Source organism: Sinocyclocheilus anshuiensis, unplaced genomic scaffold, assembly GCF_001515605.1.
Source record: "Sinocyclocheilus anshuiensis isolate Anshui unplaced genomic scaffold, SAMN03320099.WGS_v1.1 scaffold2490, whole genome shotgun sequence".
Classification (NCBI taxonomy): Eukaryota; Metazoa; Chordata; class Actinopteri; order Cypriniformes; family Cyprinidae; genus Sinocyclocheilus; species Sinocyclocheilus anshuiensis.
The window spans coordinates 124,699-141,893 of NW_015555992.1; the positions used below are offsets into that span (position 1 = coordinate 124,699).

Consider the following 17,195-nt stretch of genomic DNA (forward strand, 5'->3'; position numbering starts at 1 on the left):
TGTGTGTGTGTGTGTCAAACATGAGACATGAATCCTCATTTTTAATTTTGAAAGCTGGTCTGGCATGTGTGCAGTTGAATGAATATACTGTTTCTTTAAAAGTGCATTCAATAGGTTTTCCTAAAAAAAAAAAAATGCAGAAATAAATTATTTTTGAATAAATAAATAAATACATACATACATAATTCTTAGAGGACACTTTTGGTCATGAAATAAAGTAAATTTCACATTTCCTACAGTGGCATTGATATCGCTTTGGCATGAAGCTACATCCACACCCATAGGTGTCAGTATACTGTCCAAGACCACAGTCATATTGGCCAGTGAAACATAAAATATGCAACATATTATTATATCATTTTCTGTGATCTTTCTGCAAGTGCAGGTTTATTCGCTTTGTTTCTAATCCCCCCCCCCCAAAAAAAAGCTTCCCCAAATGGCTTGGCTCCAGTATTATGTTTTGGTTAACCTCTGAGACTCCATGAAACTATGCTCATAAAAATAATTTGACATAGTCTACTTACTGATCATAACGCCAGAAACGGCCAACAGCAATGCAGCGATGAGTGCGGAGGTCCCCACAGACAGACCCAGCGCCAGATGAGACAAAGACGGCTGGGCAGGCAACATAGACACCGCTACATAAACACACAGCAACAAATATACACTTCACATGAGTCAGGAAGAACTCAGTAGAGCTTTTCACATTTAAAATAGTTAACTCAGGACCATACAAAAAAAAAATAAATAATAATAATAATAATAAAAATTAAAAAAAAATCTTACCACTAAGAATTCTCCTAAATAGCAGTAAAAGTTTTTGGCTAAGAGTTTTCTCTTAAAACCTATTCACAAAGCTGCTGAGACGACAAACTTTTACTAAGGAATAGAGAGAAGTCTTAAGCTAAGAGTAAGGGTGGGGTCAACCTCGTTGGTATGGATGATGTCAGCATGCTTATTAACTATGCACACAGTGATTGGCTGATAGGGGAGTGGTTTCTCTCAGAGTTTTTTTTTTATCATAGAAATATTGTAGAACGCAATATTATGTTGCCATATTCAAATAAAGGTTTAAAAATAAAAATGTTAATTGCCACATTCAAATAAAGTTTTAAAATGCAGGCTAAGTGTCACTAATTAAAGGGGTGGTTCACTGTTTTTTTTCTAGGCTTGATTGTGTTTATGGGGTGCAGTCTAACATGTGTTAATGCTTAGTAAAAAAAAAAAACACATTATTTTTCACATAATTTACCTTTATTCCACACTGCTCTGTCCCTTCTCTGAGAAACAGGCTGATCTTTTCCTATGTTTAAGAAGCCCCGCCCTCAGAAATAGGTGATGGGCTCTGATTGGTTAGCTAGCCCAGTGTGTTGTGATTGGCTAAACCGCCGTCATATGGTGCGTAGCGTCCTGGAGATGTTGTCCATTGTCTTTAAGAAGAATCGCTTTATGTATCCCCAAATTGTAAGTCGCTTTGGATAAAAGCGTCTGCAAAATGACTAAATGTAAATGTAAATGTAAATGCATATAAACAGCCTTTTAATTAACAGAGCAGAATAATCATGGCTCATAGTAAGACATTCAAATGTAAAAGAAAACCAAACTGGACACAAGAACAGTTGTTACTTCTTGCCCAACTGATTTATTTTATGTTTTTTTTGTTGGGATAACCTTTTTAAAATCCCATTATTGTCAAATGTTTCTAAAATGTTTACGTTCCAAGGCTGATTGCCGGCAACAGCCTTTTTCAGATAGTGTGTGGTTTGGTCTTGGACTTAGGACTACTACTTGGACTACTCCAAATGTTTCACAGATCTAGGAGCTAGTTTTAGCACTAAAACACTTTTTGAAATACTCTTAGAGCAAAAATTTAGGAATACAATTTATTTTGTGAATACGAGCCCTGGATTTTAACCAAGGTGCCCTTTGAAGATGAACAAAAACTTTGCCCTTAGATTCTGCTTTAATCCTATAGAGAAAACTATGCTTTATGAACCAGGACTGGCACTTGTGCTTCATCAAAAAAAAAAAAAAAAAAAAAAAAATAATAATTTTATTGGGAAGTCCTGGCCTAATGGTTAGAGAGTCGGACTCGTAACCCAAAGGTTGCGGTCCAGCAAAACATCAGAATAATCAAAAACCGGTGAAATATCGGGTGGTCCGAATGTCCAGCAATTCGTCTCTAGTTAAACTGATTGCAGGGATATAACTAAAGACAGGACAAACTAACAAAAACATAAAAACAACTGCGGAGCACGCCACGGAGGCAGCCATCAGCGTCAGCGCCATTGCGAAGTTAGGAATGCCCTTTCACCCGTTTGTATCACTCCGCTTCCCATACTTCTCATAGCGAGTGTCACGGCGGATGCCCAAATCCACTGAAATTTTAAAATAATACTGTTTTTGTGTCACGGAATGTAGTTTTAAGAGTTTTTTAGGCCATAAGCTCCAGGGCGTCAGCGGCCGTTCAGCGCTATAAAAATATTTTATATACATAGTAGTATTTAGTATTGGGAAACAGTGTGTGTGTGTGTGTGTTCATGATGGTGAACTGCCAACAAATGCAGTGAGCAGTGCTGTAATTGGAAATCACCCTTAACAGATGAAAGATAGTACAACAAAGATATTGCTTTCCCCAGCGGACATTCAGACTAATGTTTTATTGTGAATATGAATATGAGCTGAAGAATGAATGCTTTATCAGAGGCAGGTAATCACACTCGCTCAGTCCATCTCTCTCTCATAATACTATTCATAATACAGTGAGCTTTTAAAACAGTAATACAATAAGCTTTTAATGAAGCAACTCAACGTTCCTTCGTTACTAGTTCTAAAGTGACATTTTCGAATTAGTAACGGAGGCTTGAGCTCAGCTGTTAAACTGTCAAACTGAGATTTGAAGCTGTGGCGGAAGTAGTTCTGCACAAAAGGGTTTTTAAAGACACTCCGTTGTTGTTTTTCTTATGTATTTACACACTCGTGCCTTCGAACTGTTGTATAAACGCAATATCACTCTCGTACTCGAGTGATACCGGCTCTGGCCTAATCATAGCCATGCTGACATAGAGCCGGTATCGCTCGAATACGAGAGTGATATTGCTCATATATATACAGTATATATATATATATATATATATATATATATATATATACAGTATACAATATATGTGCATATTGGAAGTAATGACCATTTCAATATGCTTTGCCTCAACTTCCTATTAGAAAACATGTCAATATAGTATACAAAACCGTGCTTGAGTGATTTAATGGGGTCTTTAACCTGGGATTAAGGAGATTTTGACGTACTGAGTAGAAAGTTGAAAAGCTTTCTGAAAAATCGTTTTTATCTGATGCAATTTAATTCTTATTTTCTTGCTTATTTCTTAAAAACCTGTCAAAGTGTTTACATTTTTGGAGCTTTTTTTTAGAGCTTTGAAGTGTTGATATTAGCATATAATTAGCATGAACCCATGGGCACTAACTCACGTAGTAACTAAACACTAATGAAGTTGAAAACAGCACTGGAGAACAGAGGGAATTTCAATCGATTTGCATATATGAAGAGATATGTAAAACATTCTGAATTAATGGAACAGTAGCTAAAAGAGGTGTGCAATGGTGGAAAGTTATCTCTCTCTCTCTTTTTTTTTGGCAAACTGAGCTACAGTTGAGAGTTATGACCTCTGCCAGAAAGACTGTAAATGGTAGAGAATTGAACTTGGCTTTACAGAGGTAAGTGTCGCTCTTGAGAAAGAACTTTGTGAGAACACTCTTCCCAGACATTCATTTTACCATTTTATGAGACAGCCATTCATCTAATGGTGGTGAAGTGTGTTATGAATTAACTAACCGGTAGAGTTGATGCAGGACACTTCGTCTGGGGCCAGCGAGAGCTCTTCATCACAGTAGCACACCGTGCCCTCAGAGGTCTCGTGGCAATCCCCTGACTCACAGTGACTGCAGTTCTGAACTGGGTTGATAATAACTTCACCGTCACCTTCCATGCCTGGAAATGACATTACCATACTTATGGGATGGTGACGCACAGTAGGAAAGCTTGAAGCTTATAATCAGAAGATTGTTGGCTTGATCACAACAGGGGTAAGTTTGCGCCCTTAAGCAAGGCACCTTAATCCAGGTTTTTCCAGGGGGATTGTCTCTATAATATGGTTCCTGTACTTTTCTGTTTGGAACTCATTGATCTAAGCTTATGAAAAACGTTTAATCATCACAAAATCTGAGGAGGATAAGCTTAGATCAGTGAGGCATACGATCAATCGCATCCAAAAAGAAATATAAAACATGTCCTAATTGAAAGAAAACAAGTTGATGAAAGGATTGAATCCAATAATTGGAAACGGTATAGTATAGCAAGAATAATTTTTTGAATGCCAGTCAGGTTAGGTTGATGAAAGGATTGAATCCAATATTTGGAAAAGGGTATAGTATAGCAATAGTATAGTATAGCAACAAGTTGATAAAAGGATTGAATCCAATATTTGGAAACGGTATAGTATAGCAAGACTCATTTTTTGAATGCCAGTCATTTTTGACCAGGAACCACAAGTGTAAAAAAAAAACAATGCCTGTGTGAGCAAAGTCAGTAAGTTTAGAGCAATGCAATGACATTAACTAACGTTTCCTGTGAAAATAACATCCTCTCCATGTCAAAATTACCAGAAAACAACATGAGGGTTAAGGGTGTCATATCAGTCAAAGTCAAAGTCTCATTGTGAATGGATTTTTATTGCTGGGCCCACAGCTTCTGAATCATGCCATTGATGTGTGGAATTTCTTATTTGTTCACCAGTGAATGCTCTGGGGAAGTAGTTTATAGTTCTGAGATTTTTACAGCATAATTTCATAGTACACAATATATTTTCATAGTACATCAAACTGTTTTATCTTCCTCACAATATAGCTTCCTCAAGTAAATTGCCCTATTATTACACAAGACTGAAGCAAAACGTCTCAGGTTACTTATGTAACCATGGTTCCCTGAGTAGGGAACGAGACACTGCGTCCTCTAGGGGTCGCTAGAGGACGCAGTTCGAAGTTCCCATGAAAGGGAACATATAACTTTTGTATTAAGAAAACTTATTGATGATCGAATCGTATTTCCAATGTAGGAGATGCTTTTCATCACTCACAGTCCTGGAAGCATAAGCACCTTGCTCTAAGGCACAATGGTGCCTTAGAGGGAATGTAAGAAACCGTATATGATTTGAGTCATCTTCAACTTTAGGTACAAACTTCAACTAACTGTAGAGATAAAGTATACCACTAATAGCCCACTATCATCCAGACATCTGTTTTCCAAGATGCTTGTTATTGGCACCTTAATATTTCACTGCAAATTAATTTGTATGTCCCCATTAAACTTTTCACAAAAATGTGAAATTGGTTCTTGAAATTAATTTAAGCCCTTAATTTGAATGATAAAGAGCTGATGACCTCTAGTCATCCTGACTGCATCCTAATTTGTGTACTTCTAGTACGCTCTAAAAGTACTTTATGTACCTCATTAGTGCTGGAACAATGTAACTCTGAGTACACAGGTAGACAGTATGCCTGTATTGAAATGTCACCACATTTAAGTATGAATGTTAGCAGCAAGTTAAATATATTGCCTTTAAATTCATTAATAGTTAACTGTTTATATCTTTAAAAACTGCAATAGCTATATTGTAACTATTTAATCACTCATTTTTAAGGATTGTGTGCAATGTCAGCACAAAAGCTTGTAAGACATGTGCTTTGAAAATGAAACAAATAATATCCTATACCATTTGGTCCTTTTGGCTTATCATCATCAATGTACTATGAGTTGAAACACAACTTGATGATCTTAATCTTGTATATAGTATGGCTTATATAGTATGGAGAGTATGCATTGGATTCACCAGAAACTCAAAAGTGTACATATTTACCATTCTGTACTTGTATACAGTGTACTTATGTATACAACACACATACTTATGTTCTGTGACATTTTGTAGCATAAATAGTGTGTTCACATTTAAATGTCCAATAAAAAGTGCACTTCAAATACCTGAATGATGTGAAGCTATTTAACCAAAAAAAAAGAAAAAAAAAGTGTGCTAGAAATGCTAGAATGCTATAAATTGCACGCACCAAATGTATGTAAGTGAATCTATAAAATCCATACAATAGATTATATAGAACATATAGTATAAATGCATCTTGTATTACCTTTGAGTGGCTCCAGGTACATTTCACCATCAGGACTTATGAACGATGTTCCATCATCTCCATCCTTTCTGGGATCATTATCGTGCCAGGCACTGCCCCCTATGGTCATGGAGTTGAGAAACAGTAACAAAATGAAACAAAACAAAAAAATGAAGATATATATAATATAAACAAGGCTACAATTTGGTCTAACCTCTGTATCCTCCACCTCCTCCACCAGCTGTGCAGGCCCCTCCACCGCCTCCAAAACCTCCTCGAGTTTTCCAGCCCATGACTTGACAGGGTTCTCCACCCTGACCTCCCAGAATGATTGGTCTACCCCCTTGAGGAACAGGGGCAGTGTCATTCCAGCCTCCACCACCGCCTGAAATTCACAGAGCCACTCAGATCATAAAAACTACATTAAAAGACACTTGTGCCCTATTTCAGTTTCTCTGCATGGCTAATTAATTTCACAACAGGTGACAATATAACATTTTTTTATTTATATCCATCCTCCAACAGATCTATGAATGCAGAGTGGCACAGCAATTTCTCCAGAGAAAATAGTCTCCTATGAACATCCCTGTTCCTCTAAAGCAGGTCAGTGCTGCTGCTTAGCATGAAAATGTTCAAATAAAAATGTGGCAAATTATTTCAAACGTCAAAGCCGTCCCATTTTGCTAACTCTCTAATGGTTTCTTAGTAGCACATTCTTTGCTGGGGAGAAGAAAAAAAAACACCCATTTTGAATAAAGACGATTTTTAGAGACAAAAAGGAAAGCAAGATTGGAAGGATCGATGGATTCACCATTGACCATTGCTAGATGACTGCTAGGGTGTTCTGTGTGATTTTTTTAAGGTGGTTACTAGGGTGTTCAGTGAGGCTGCTATGTAATTATTACATTTCTGTACATTTCCTTATGGACATGATGGAAACACATTGAATATAATTAGGAATGAAGGTTTTGTGTAGTAAATAGTGCACAATGGGGGAGCTGGCCTTTGAAAAGAGTGCCACTGATAGAAGCCATACTGAGTGCTCGGCAGGACACAACCAGAACACCCACAATGCAATAGCATGCAGAAACTTGATGCACAGACACAGATGCGCCTTCAATTGCTTAGACTTGAAAGCAGAGCACACTATTATTACTGTACTGTTGTTACCGCCTTCCAATATATATATATATATATATATATATATATATATATATATAAGAATATAAGCCTATATTTAGGCCTATCTCCTGTGGTCTCCCATTTACAAAGGGAGACCAGCAGGACACAACCAGAACACCCACAATGCAATAGCATGCAGAAACTTGATGCACAGACACAGATGCGCCTTCAATTGCTTAGACTTGAAAGCAGAGCACACTATTATTACTGTACTGTTGTTACCGCCTTCCAATATATATATATATATATATATATATATATATATATAAGAATATCCAAGATCCAAAATTCTAATACTAATTTGCTGCCTCAGTCTTATTCAGGCACTGCTACAAGGAATTTGAAGGCACAACCTCAAAAATCATATTCAATCTCAGACTGGATAAAGAACTATTTTGAAGCCTAGCAGAAAAGAAAATTATTATGCCCATGTCCAGAAAGCAAAAAGCCTGGGGGAGCAGCATTTTTTTTTTCTTTCATATCAATCAAACTTGATATTCTGGTAAACAAAAGCATAGTTCCAACTGTCCACATGAAGTAAAAAATAAACAAATAAATAAAAATATCTGCCCTGTGTGCAATATGTTCTGCTTCACTGCTATTGTCAGCTGCTGTCTGCCAGAATGAGTAATACACACTAGTTCAGTAATGCTAAAATTAGTCTAATTGATTTATAATGCAGACAATCTGTTGGGGTTACCTGCAGCGCCTGATTTTCCATTACGGCTGGGAATGCTGGGATCCCTGTCCATCACTTCCTCTAGGGTTTCTGATTGGCTGCTGTAGCCACGACCTCCACCTCCAGCAGCAATGAATAGTGGAATGTGGACTCCATTTACCACCTGTAACCAATGGAAACAGGAAGTGTAAGACTATAATTTAAGAGTGTAAATCTTCCAATTGTCACTGAAATGTGAGGTGCCATGATGCTACTGCGGTGTCACCAGGGTATTGCTATTCTAAGGTGTTACTATGTGGTTTCTGCTGTGTTCAAGGTGATTGCTTGTGGGCCCATCCCCAATCTGTATATATGACCCTTCCTACTACGTATGGCTTTAAGGACTTTCTCATCAATTATATTGGTGAAATTGAATCTGGTTTGCATACTCTACATAGTTACTCAACAATGTTCTTCAGATAAATCAGAATTTCAATAGAATGTGATGTTAGCATGTGGCTAAGCTAACACCCAATACTATTTTACACATAAACATGACGACACATGAATATTGGCTAAAACCGTGAATTGTAATTAGATTAGAAAATATCTTTATTGATATCAGCATTGAATTAACTATATGTATAGGTAATTGTTGCATACAACTCTGCCTGCCATTTACTGAATGATTGATTGATTGATTGATTGATTGATTGATTGATTTGAGGTCATTAATTGTGGTGCATGCCCCAACATTTAACACTCAAAGTTAGACATTTTCAAAGACACTGACTGAAGAAACTGAGGGATAATTCACCCAAGAATTAACATTTTGTCATCATCACCACTCTCAACTTGTTCCAAACATGTACGAGTTTAAGTTTGAGATATTTTGAAGAATGATGGTGACCGAACAGTTGATGACTTTTTTCCCCCCATTTCTGGGCGCACTGTCCAAATAGATGTACACATATTTAAATGTATAATGTTGGAAATATCCAATTTAAAATGCATTTTATATAGTGTCACCTTGAAGACGTAGGTGCCTCCTCCTCCTCCACCACCTCCTCCCTTAAGCTGGGTCTTGTTGATTGATGGTCCTTGCTGTTCCCTGCAGATCCGGTCCATAGTAGGCACCATCTATGAAAAAAAAAAATGCAATCCTTTCACGTTTTACTAGATGCTAATCATACCCTTTTTATATTTTTTGAAACAGTAGCACAGGGATATATTGGTAGAAAGGATTACTCACATTTGGGCAAGCATCCTCTCCTTCCTGTCCCACTAGAATATACAGCAGCTCATCCTTCTGTAACAGGAAGTCTCCGGTCATGTACACCCCATGTGACTTGTGGACAGCCTGGACACTGCGTCCACCAGCTGCTCCATACGTCGTGATCCTAAACCCAATACAAATAAGTAAGCAGTCATTTAGCTGCTGCTTTCTCCCAAAGTGACTTATAGTGCACTTATTACAGGGACAATTCTCCGTGAGTGACCAGGGGTTAAGTGCTTTGCTCAAGGGCACAATGGCAATGGTTCTTCACACACTTCTTACGGGGATCAAACCGACAATCTTCTAATTACAATCCCTGACTTTTAGTAACTACACCACCATTGAACCAGGAATGGCATGAATGCTCTGTTCCTAAAGCTAGCAAGCTGCCCTGCAGTTTACTGCCTACAGCAGCATTCTAACTGAAATCGAACCACATAAGTGAATGGAACAGTCTAAGTCTACATACAGTACACAGCTCCACAAGTGCAGTTCCAGTTGATTTTGATATTAGCATGTTGCTAAGCAAACAACGTGTTACTGTTTTTACTTTAAAATGACACAACACATTAATATTGTGTGAAACAGTCCATTTTAATTACCATACTTTCCAGAAAATAAGTCACACATGACTATAATTTGCTAAATTTGCACTAAGGGGGAAAAACACAGATAAGTTGCACCATTTCGATGTAAAAAAAATGTAATATTTTTCCTACTTAGACTGTCATTCTAAACAACAACTGTTTCTCACTACTCCATCAGCCATCTTGGATGGATTGTTTGAGCTGAACTCATTTTTCTTTTTCTCCAACAGAAGCTACTTACAATGCCGTCTCAGTATTTGGTCAAATGAGATATTCCAGCAGACAGCATAATATTACCTTCTGAAATAGCATTTGCATCAGGAGCCTGTCTTAAAATGTCGTCTAGGTAGACAGCTCACTTTGAACAGAGCTGAAAAAAAATATTTTCTTTACAGACTTTGCTAAGTGAATGTCATTATCAGTCTGGGTGCTACTGAAGCAATGCAGCTGATGAAATGTGTTTTCCCATTCCTCCTGCTCCACGGACAACAATTACCTGAATGACCTGACGGGCTCGATAACAGGCAGCAATTGTGCAGAAGAAGAATGTTTTCCCATTTCATGGTCGAAAAAGTAACTACTAAATTCCTAGAGGCTGAACAGTATGGCATTTTGGGTTGTGGTGGTCAGGACATTATGTGTGTTTGTGTGTGTGTACCTGTATTTCCTTGTCTCTGGGACCCGCCACATCTGGATGCCCTTGAATGGTCCCTTAGTGCCTACAGTGACATTGACATTGGTGTTGCGGTATGAGTTACTGCACTGAGTCGGCGTTGGACCGTCTTGTCCTGTTGCTCCGCAGGTGTGGAATATCCACTTGACAGCTGAAAACACACACAAATGTCCACACATACAGCGAATGTATTATTAGCTTTGTAAAATAAGAATTCTTCTTGTTCAGAGAGAGAGAGAGAGAGAGAGCGAGAGAGAGAGAGAGAGAGAGAGAGAGAGACACTATAACTTGGTGTAGAACTTGGGCAAAACAAGTCTTTACTCTTTTAGATGGCAAAAATAGAAAGAGATGCTATGTGATGTGTTTGTCTGGCTGGGCTGTCAAAAAGCCACAGACAATTTATGATTTTTCTCTTCTTAGCTGGAAACCTGTAGAATGTCTTTCACAGACCTGAAAATAGCACCACATGAAGAGTTCATTCATTGCTAAATGTCAAATGCACTTATTCATGAGAGGAATGAGGTTCTGATTGAGTTCACTTCACTTCTGGTAAGATATATACTTGGCTCACATCCAATGGATTCTAAAGGTTAAAGTGTATTACAGGTATGTTGCACCACATTTCATTTTTTTTTCTGACATCTTTATCTGCTCAGAAGCTACAGACTGGAGGCTGATCTACGTCATATTCATGCGCTATTTATTATCTTTGTTTGTAGTGTCCTATAACACACTGAAAAACATGTTTCATTCATCCAATTAAAAAAATGTAGGGTAATGATTCACATCTATATTTTTTAACTTGAGCCAATGAAAAATAAATAACTTGCCCTAAGGTGCAGTGGGCATTTGCTGTATACCCTAGTGAAAAAGAAGTACACTTTAGCATACTTCTGAAAAGAGTACTTATTGTAGAAAATAATATAATAAAAAAATAGATGTCTGGGTAACAAAACCTTTAAAAAAATTTGAAAATGTTTTGAAAGTGATGTAAAAGGAATCCATATGAATTGATTATTTAATCCAAGTCTTGTGAAGAAACACAATTGCTTTATGTGATGAACATATTAAATTGATAGGCTTTTATTCACATATAAGCACAGAGAATCACACATGGTAAACAGAATCTTCAGCGCGCTTGTGTGTTACATGAAAATCAATGAGGTTTGGTTTAGCGCGTGATGCATATACACACACGTATGTGTTCACAGTGTGCATGTGTGTTTTGACTGTTGTTTAAAAGTAAATTAAACCCTAAATTAAATCTCTTCATATATCTTCACAAGGATTAAAGTGCTAAGATTAAAACAAATATGTCATCTTATTAACCTTTTTGGATCATTTAAGTTTGGGTTACCTGGACTTTCAGTGGAGTGACAGAACCCTCTGAGGTTTAATTAAATGGTGTTTCCAAGATCGTATGGGATTGAAATGGCATTAGGGGGAGTAAATCATGACCAAATTTTCATTTTTTCCCTATCACTGTTAAGTGCAAACTGAATGTGATGTTTTTTTTTTTTTTTTGTCAAAATGTGTTACACGTTAACACATTTCATAGACAACACTGGATGGGAGTGGAAAGTTCTATTATTGATCTACTGACAATGTGCAAATTAAAGAACACAGCCGCAGCCAGCTCATTTATATAATGACCAACGCAATTTACTAGGAACAGTGCATATTAGCGTAGGGTCGTAGATGATGCTAATCAGGTGCGGGTGATCTACTAACAACACAGGTGCAAAATAGGTTATACCCATAAATCACATTGCATGATGCATTTTAATACTCTCCTCTCTGAAATTTCAGGTCTGAAAGGGAAACACCTACAAATGCATGTGCAATAAGCCACAAAAATAACTCCACACTTTTTCATCGCAAAGTTTTCACAGTGTGTGTCTTTGGTAAATCCTAATAAAAAGAGAGAGTTTATGCTGGTGCAAGCTGTTAGTAAATCTGGCCCTAAATGTAATATCAAATAACAAAATTACAAACAAGTACTTTACATGTTAGTCAGCACGTTAAAATAAGTGGACTTGGTAACACGCTATTTTAAGGTGTCCTTGTTACACCTTACATGTAATTACTATTTTAATAACAATAAATTAAGCATAATTACATGCAAGACAAACCCAAATCCTAACCCTAACTATATAGTAAGTACATGTAGTTAATTAATATTACTCAGTACTTAAATGTATCATTACACTGTAACAAGGACACCTTAAAACAAAGTGTATGAAAACAATGATTTAAAATGTATTTACTTAAAACTTTTAATTTGACTTTATTACTAAGTGCATTTTGTACTCAAGTGTGTAAAAGTTATGAAACTGTCTTTACGTATGCTTAAATGGCTTAGTTTATTCTATTAATGTATATCATCTTCAAGTTAAGTTTTTAAAAATATATACTTTTAAGATTTGAACTGTGCACATTCAATAAACTTATTTTTAATTTCTCTTTCGCAAGGGATTGGGGGCTGGAACCAATCGAATGGCAACCAATTGAAATGACTCACCAGAACAGAGTGAGACCAAGGTGAGAAATACAAAGTCTCCATAGGTGTAAAAATATCCCCTGGCAAAATAGACCTCTTTTCATGCAGTGATGTTGTTCTAGTCAAGTCTGCGAATAAAACACCCGAATAAAAGTTTACTTCCTTGCCAGCAACCTACAGAGATCTGTAATTAGATCTGAAGATAAAGGAAGGTTTGAGTTGTAAGAGAGGTTTGCGGCTGACAAATATCACCAATTATGGTCTTATAGAGCTTCCTTTTATTAGAGTTCTTGAAGGTTTGATTGGTGGAAATGGCTGAGTCATCGGAAGCTGAGCAGCAGCGCTCAGTGCATCATGAGGTTAGCGGCCCGTCTCTCTTTTCTCATCAGAAGAAGCAATCACGCAGACAAAAGTCAGAGGAAGTAATCAAGGAGACAAAGGCCGAGGGAGCTGATCTGACAGAAGAACATGCTCCCTCTCTCCACAGCGCTGAAGATTTGAGTCAGCATAAGGCATACTCCCCCATTCAACTGGGCTTTACTTGCCAAAAGAGATGCCATGGTGGCAAAGGGAGAAATCGATTGTGGAGGATGGATGGGGAGAGGGCAGGAACAGAGAAGAGAAGGTAAAATTAGAGATAGCAAGAGGGTGAGCGGAGGCGTGACAGAACATATCAATAGTTGCACAATTTATCAAACGCATCAAAACATTTTCAAAGTTATATAAATTATACCTGACTGAATCAAGGGAAGACTGATGTGCAGCTTGATTTCCCTTTGAGTTTAAAGAAAACAACTGCTGAAAATAGAACTTCAGAAAACTTTACTAGAGTGTGTCTGGAAGAAAGTGTTTGTGTTTAATTATTAACTGTCTTGAGCAGTTGTGGTTTTGAACAGCTCAGAAATGATAGGTTAAAACTAGACATAGGTGGGATGATCAAGGCATATTATGATATACTTCTTTTTGATGGAAAGCCAACTGAAAAAAGAGGTGTGCATAGAATAAATGTAATGCAGTAATGCAGAATCCAGTAAATTATACTGATTATTTCTAACTTGTGTAAATTAACTTAGTGTAAAAAAAAACAGTTATATATTGCTGTGACTGAATGAATATGCACTAATTTAAACACAGGGATGACTGCACATTGGTTCTGTACTAATTGTACACAACTAACAATGACCCTATTAACAGGTTTTTGTCTTGACTTGAATGCATTTTGCTCTGATTTTTTTTTCGCCATTGCTCAATTTACTACAGCATAACAGCACTGCAAATTTGCCATCTGTTTATACTTTTCAACTGTTACATGGTGTGTATTATCACCAACTCATAACTGAAGCTGAGACTCAAACGCTTCACAGATTACATTATTATACTGTTTATAAAAGAAAACAGTCTCTTCTGCTCTTAAACAACAATGGCATGAAATATTATTATTTCAATTTGTAATACATTTTAATTCATTTACTCCTTAACAACTAAATTGTACTGAAGCCAAACTTCCAAATAACATGATATGGTATAATATGATAATATGATGCTGGATGCATTGCGTTGTGATTTTTATTTCAGGGGGTTGCTGGTTAAATAACATAACTTTTGCAAACATATGAAAAATAAAACGTTTTCTTAAATTAAACTCAACATGTCACGAACGTTAATTTTCTGAAGTATTCAGAAATAGATTTAAGCATTTTATAAATACATTTAATATCGATAATGTTGACTGTTACATTATTAATTATTTTTAATTTGAGAACCACTCTTAAAAAAAATCAATACTGATGCAAACTGCAATTAATAATTTCAAGCAAACTGCAAGCATTAAAAAAAATAAATAAATACGCAAAATGGTAGAAAATGGTAGAAAAGAAATTGAATTATCATCAATGGGCATGAAATGTATCCTAAGTTGTAATGACTCATATACTCCCCCTCACCACCACATGCAATGGTTTACAGAGCTGCAAAGTGCAAAGTGCAAAATAAATAAATAAAGATTTAGGTAGGATGAGGTCAAACAATCAATTTCATAGAACATTCAGCACTGAATCGTCCTCCTTTTGCCTTTTCAGACACTGCAGAGAAGAGTTGGATGGTGTTTTTTGACCATTCAAGCTGAACTACGCCAGAGAATGGCCTGTGTGAGTGAGATTTGCTAATGAGTCTTGATGAATAGCAGATTAGCAGCTCGTTCAGATTTATTAAGGCTGAAATGGCGTGGGAGTCATTTCACAAACACTCAAGCTCACCATATTGATAAATGGCTATGCTCCAATGAGCATGAACATAAGAGGAACACCTGTATATGCTATGAGCAAGCAGATCAGTCTTCCCAATGCTGATGGCATTTGGTAGGACATTTTCAAAGGTCATGTGCTAGATGGCTGATTTGTGCATGTTCAATAGACAATCATGCTAATGTGAAGCAATGTTTTACAATACAGGCTTCATAAACAATTCTGATCATTTGAAAGCATTAATGTGAAACATTGCCTCTGATATAGTATTGTGACAGAGTATGTTTTAGGCTGTTTTCACAGTTGGTTTGATTGCAGAATGGCACCTGCATTTGTCTGCCACAAACACATTTAAGAGATTGGAAAAATGAGAGCTGTTTGCTGTAAAGCAATTTGAGATGAGCAGCTATGAGAAATTCATTATTCTATAATACATGTGATCAGGACCGTGCAAAGTTGCAAATTCTTTGTCATCAATAGCACTTCACTTCCACAATTTAGTACAGATTATGACATGACTTGTGTTCCAGAGGTGATTTCAAGCAGACTTAACATGTTTCCTTGGTTTGCACCCAAGTTTTGAAAGCCACATTTCCACCAAGCAAATCACACAAACTCTAATGTCATCCTGTCCCAGATGTGCACCAAAAGCTGTAAAGTGAAAGCACCCTTAGATGTTATAACCGGTCTTTCAACAGTGTTTGAATTGTAGAAGATGGTGCAGCAATAGTCCAGTAGATGGCACACGTTCTTTTCTCTGCAGTGTGCTTCCATGACACAGAGAGAGGAAGAGAGACAGTATCTGAGCCTCTGTTCATAAGCATTTATCTTCTATATCCATTAGAAGTCCAACATATTTGGTGTACTCAAGCATTTCAACAATTTCAGTGTGCTCAGAAGGAATTACGTGGTCTGGACTTTGAATTAGGTCCTCTGATGTTTGCAGCGCATAACTCATAACTTGCTGTGAAAACAAAGATTCCAGAGTCTTTATAAAGCATGGTGCTACCACTGTTGGAATTGGGAGTGCTGTTTAGATCTGGCATCTGTTTTATCAAAATATGTATTCTGCATTATTTGAGAAACTAATTTGTGTGTTTCATTTAGCATTAGCCAAAGAACAATTAGTTGACACCTAGGTTATTATATGTTGGACACATTTCCTACTTTTTATTTTGCTTTGTATGTTGATTTTCTATTGCAGTTTGGGTTTGCATGGATAGGTAGGTAGGTAGATAGATAGCTAGATAGATAGTGTAGTATATCAGACCGAATCAGACAATCTAAGATTTGGTCAAAACATGGTTGAAACATGAGGAGCCGAATTCCACAGAGGCCCAAGACATCAGGATGTTCATAAATCAGACCCTAGCACTAGCCAGTCTGAAGCAAGCCTAACCAACTCTTTCACAGAACAGCTTTCAACATTAACACAAAAGGAACACACTGATCATAACAACTCAGGAAGGAGATTGTCAATTTTAGGGCAAGTAATCAAGATTAAATGGTTAAAGAGATGACAGCATGACCCTCACGTGATAGTAAACACAATCACGAGCCCTGTAGATTGACTTCCTCCAACTCTAACAAAGAAAATACTTTCAGAGATTCCTTACAGACCTCTTAATCTTAGGTCTTCATACATTCACAGAATGGCACAGAAACTGCCTTTCCATGCACCTAAATGACACTAAAAGGACTTGTGAGCAACTAATCATTTCTATGCATAACTCCATATTATGTATCTAACCCACACATTAGACTATCACGTTTTAATCATTTATTGGGTATGTATTTTTAATAACTATTGAATAGTTTATAGGATTATAATCATGTTGGGTATGTATGTGTTTGAATATTCTTGCTTGAAACGTTTCTTCCAAT

The 17,195-nt window shown here is 36.9% G+C and overlaps 1 protein-coding gene across 1 annotated transcript in view; it reads right to left on the bottom strand.

Annotated features, from left to right (window-relative positions):
* The window catches only part of LOC107676115 (leukocyte tyrosine kinase receptor-like), a 78,364-nt gene that overhangs the window by 16,670 nt on the left and 44,499 nt on the right, over window positions 1-17,195 (bottom strand). Inside the window, exons 8-15 of the mRNA XM_016470637.1 lie at window positions 10,554-10,719; window positions 9,285-9,432; window positions 9,062-9,172; window positions 8,075-8,216; window positions 6,407-6,577; window positions 6,214-6,312; window positions 3,851-4,006; window positions 525-638 (exon numbers count right to left, since the gene is read on the bottom strand). Coding sequence (XP_016326123.1) covers window positions 525-638; window positions 3,851-4,006; window positions 6,214-6,312; window positions 6,407-6,577; window positions 8,075-8,216; window positions 9,062-9,172; window positions 9,285-9,432; window positions 10,554-10,719 — 1,107 coding nt within the window. The remainder of the gene's footprint in view (window positions 1-524; window positions 639-3,850; window positions 4,007-6,213; window positions 6,313-6,406; window positions 6,578-8,074; window positions 8,217-9,061; window positions 9,173-9,284; window positions 9,433-10,553; window positions 10,720-17,195) is intronic.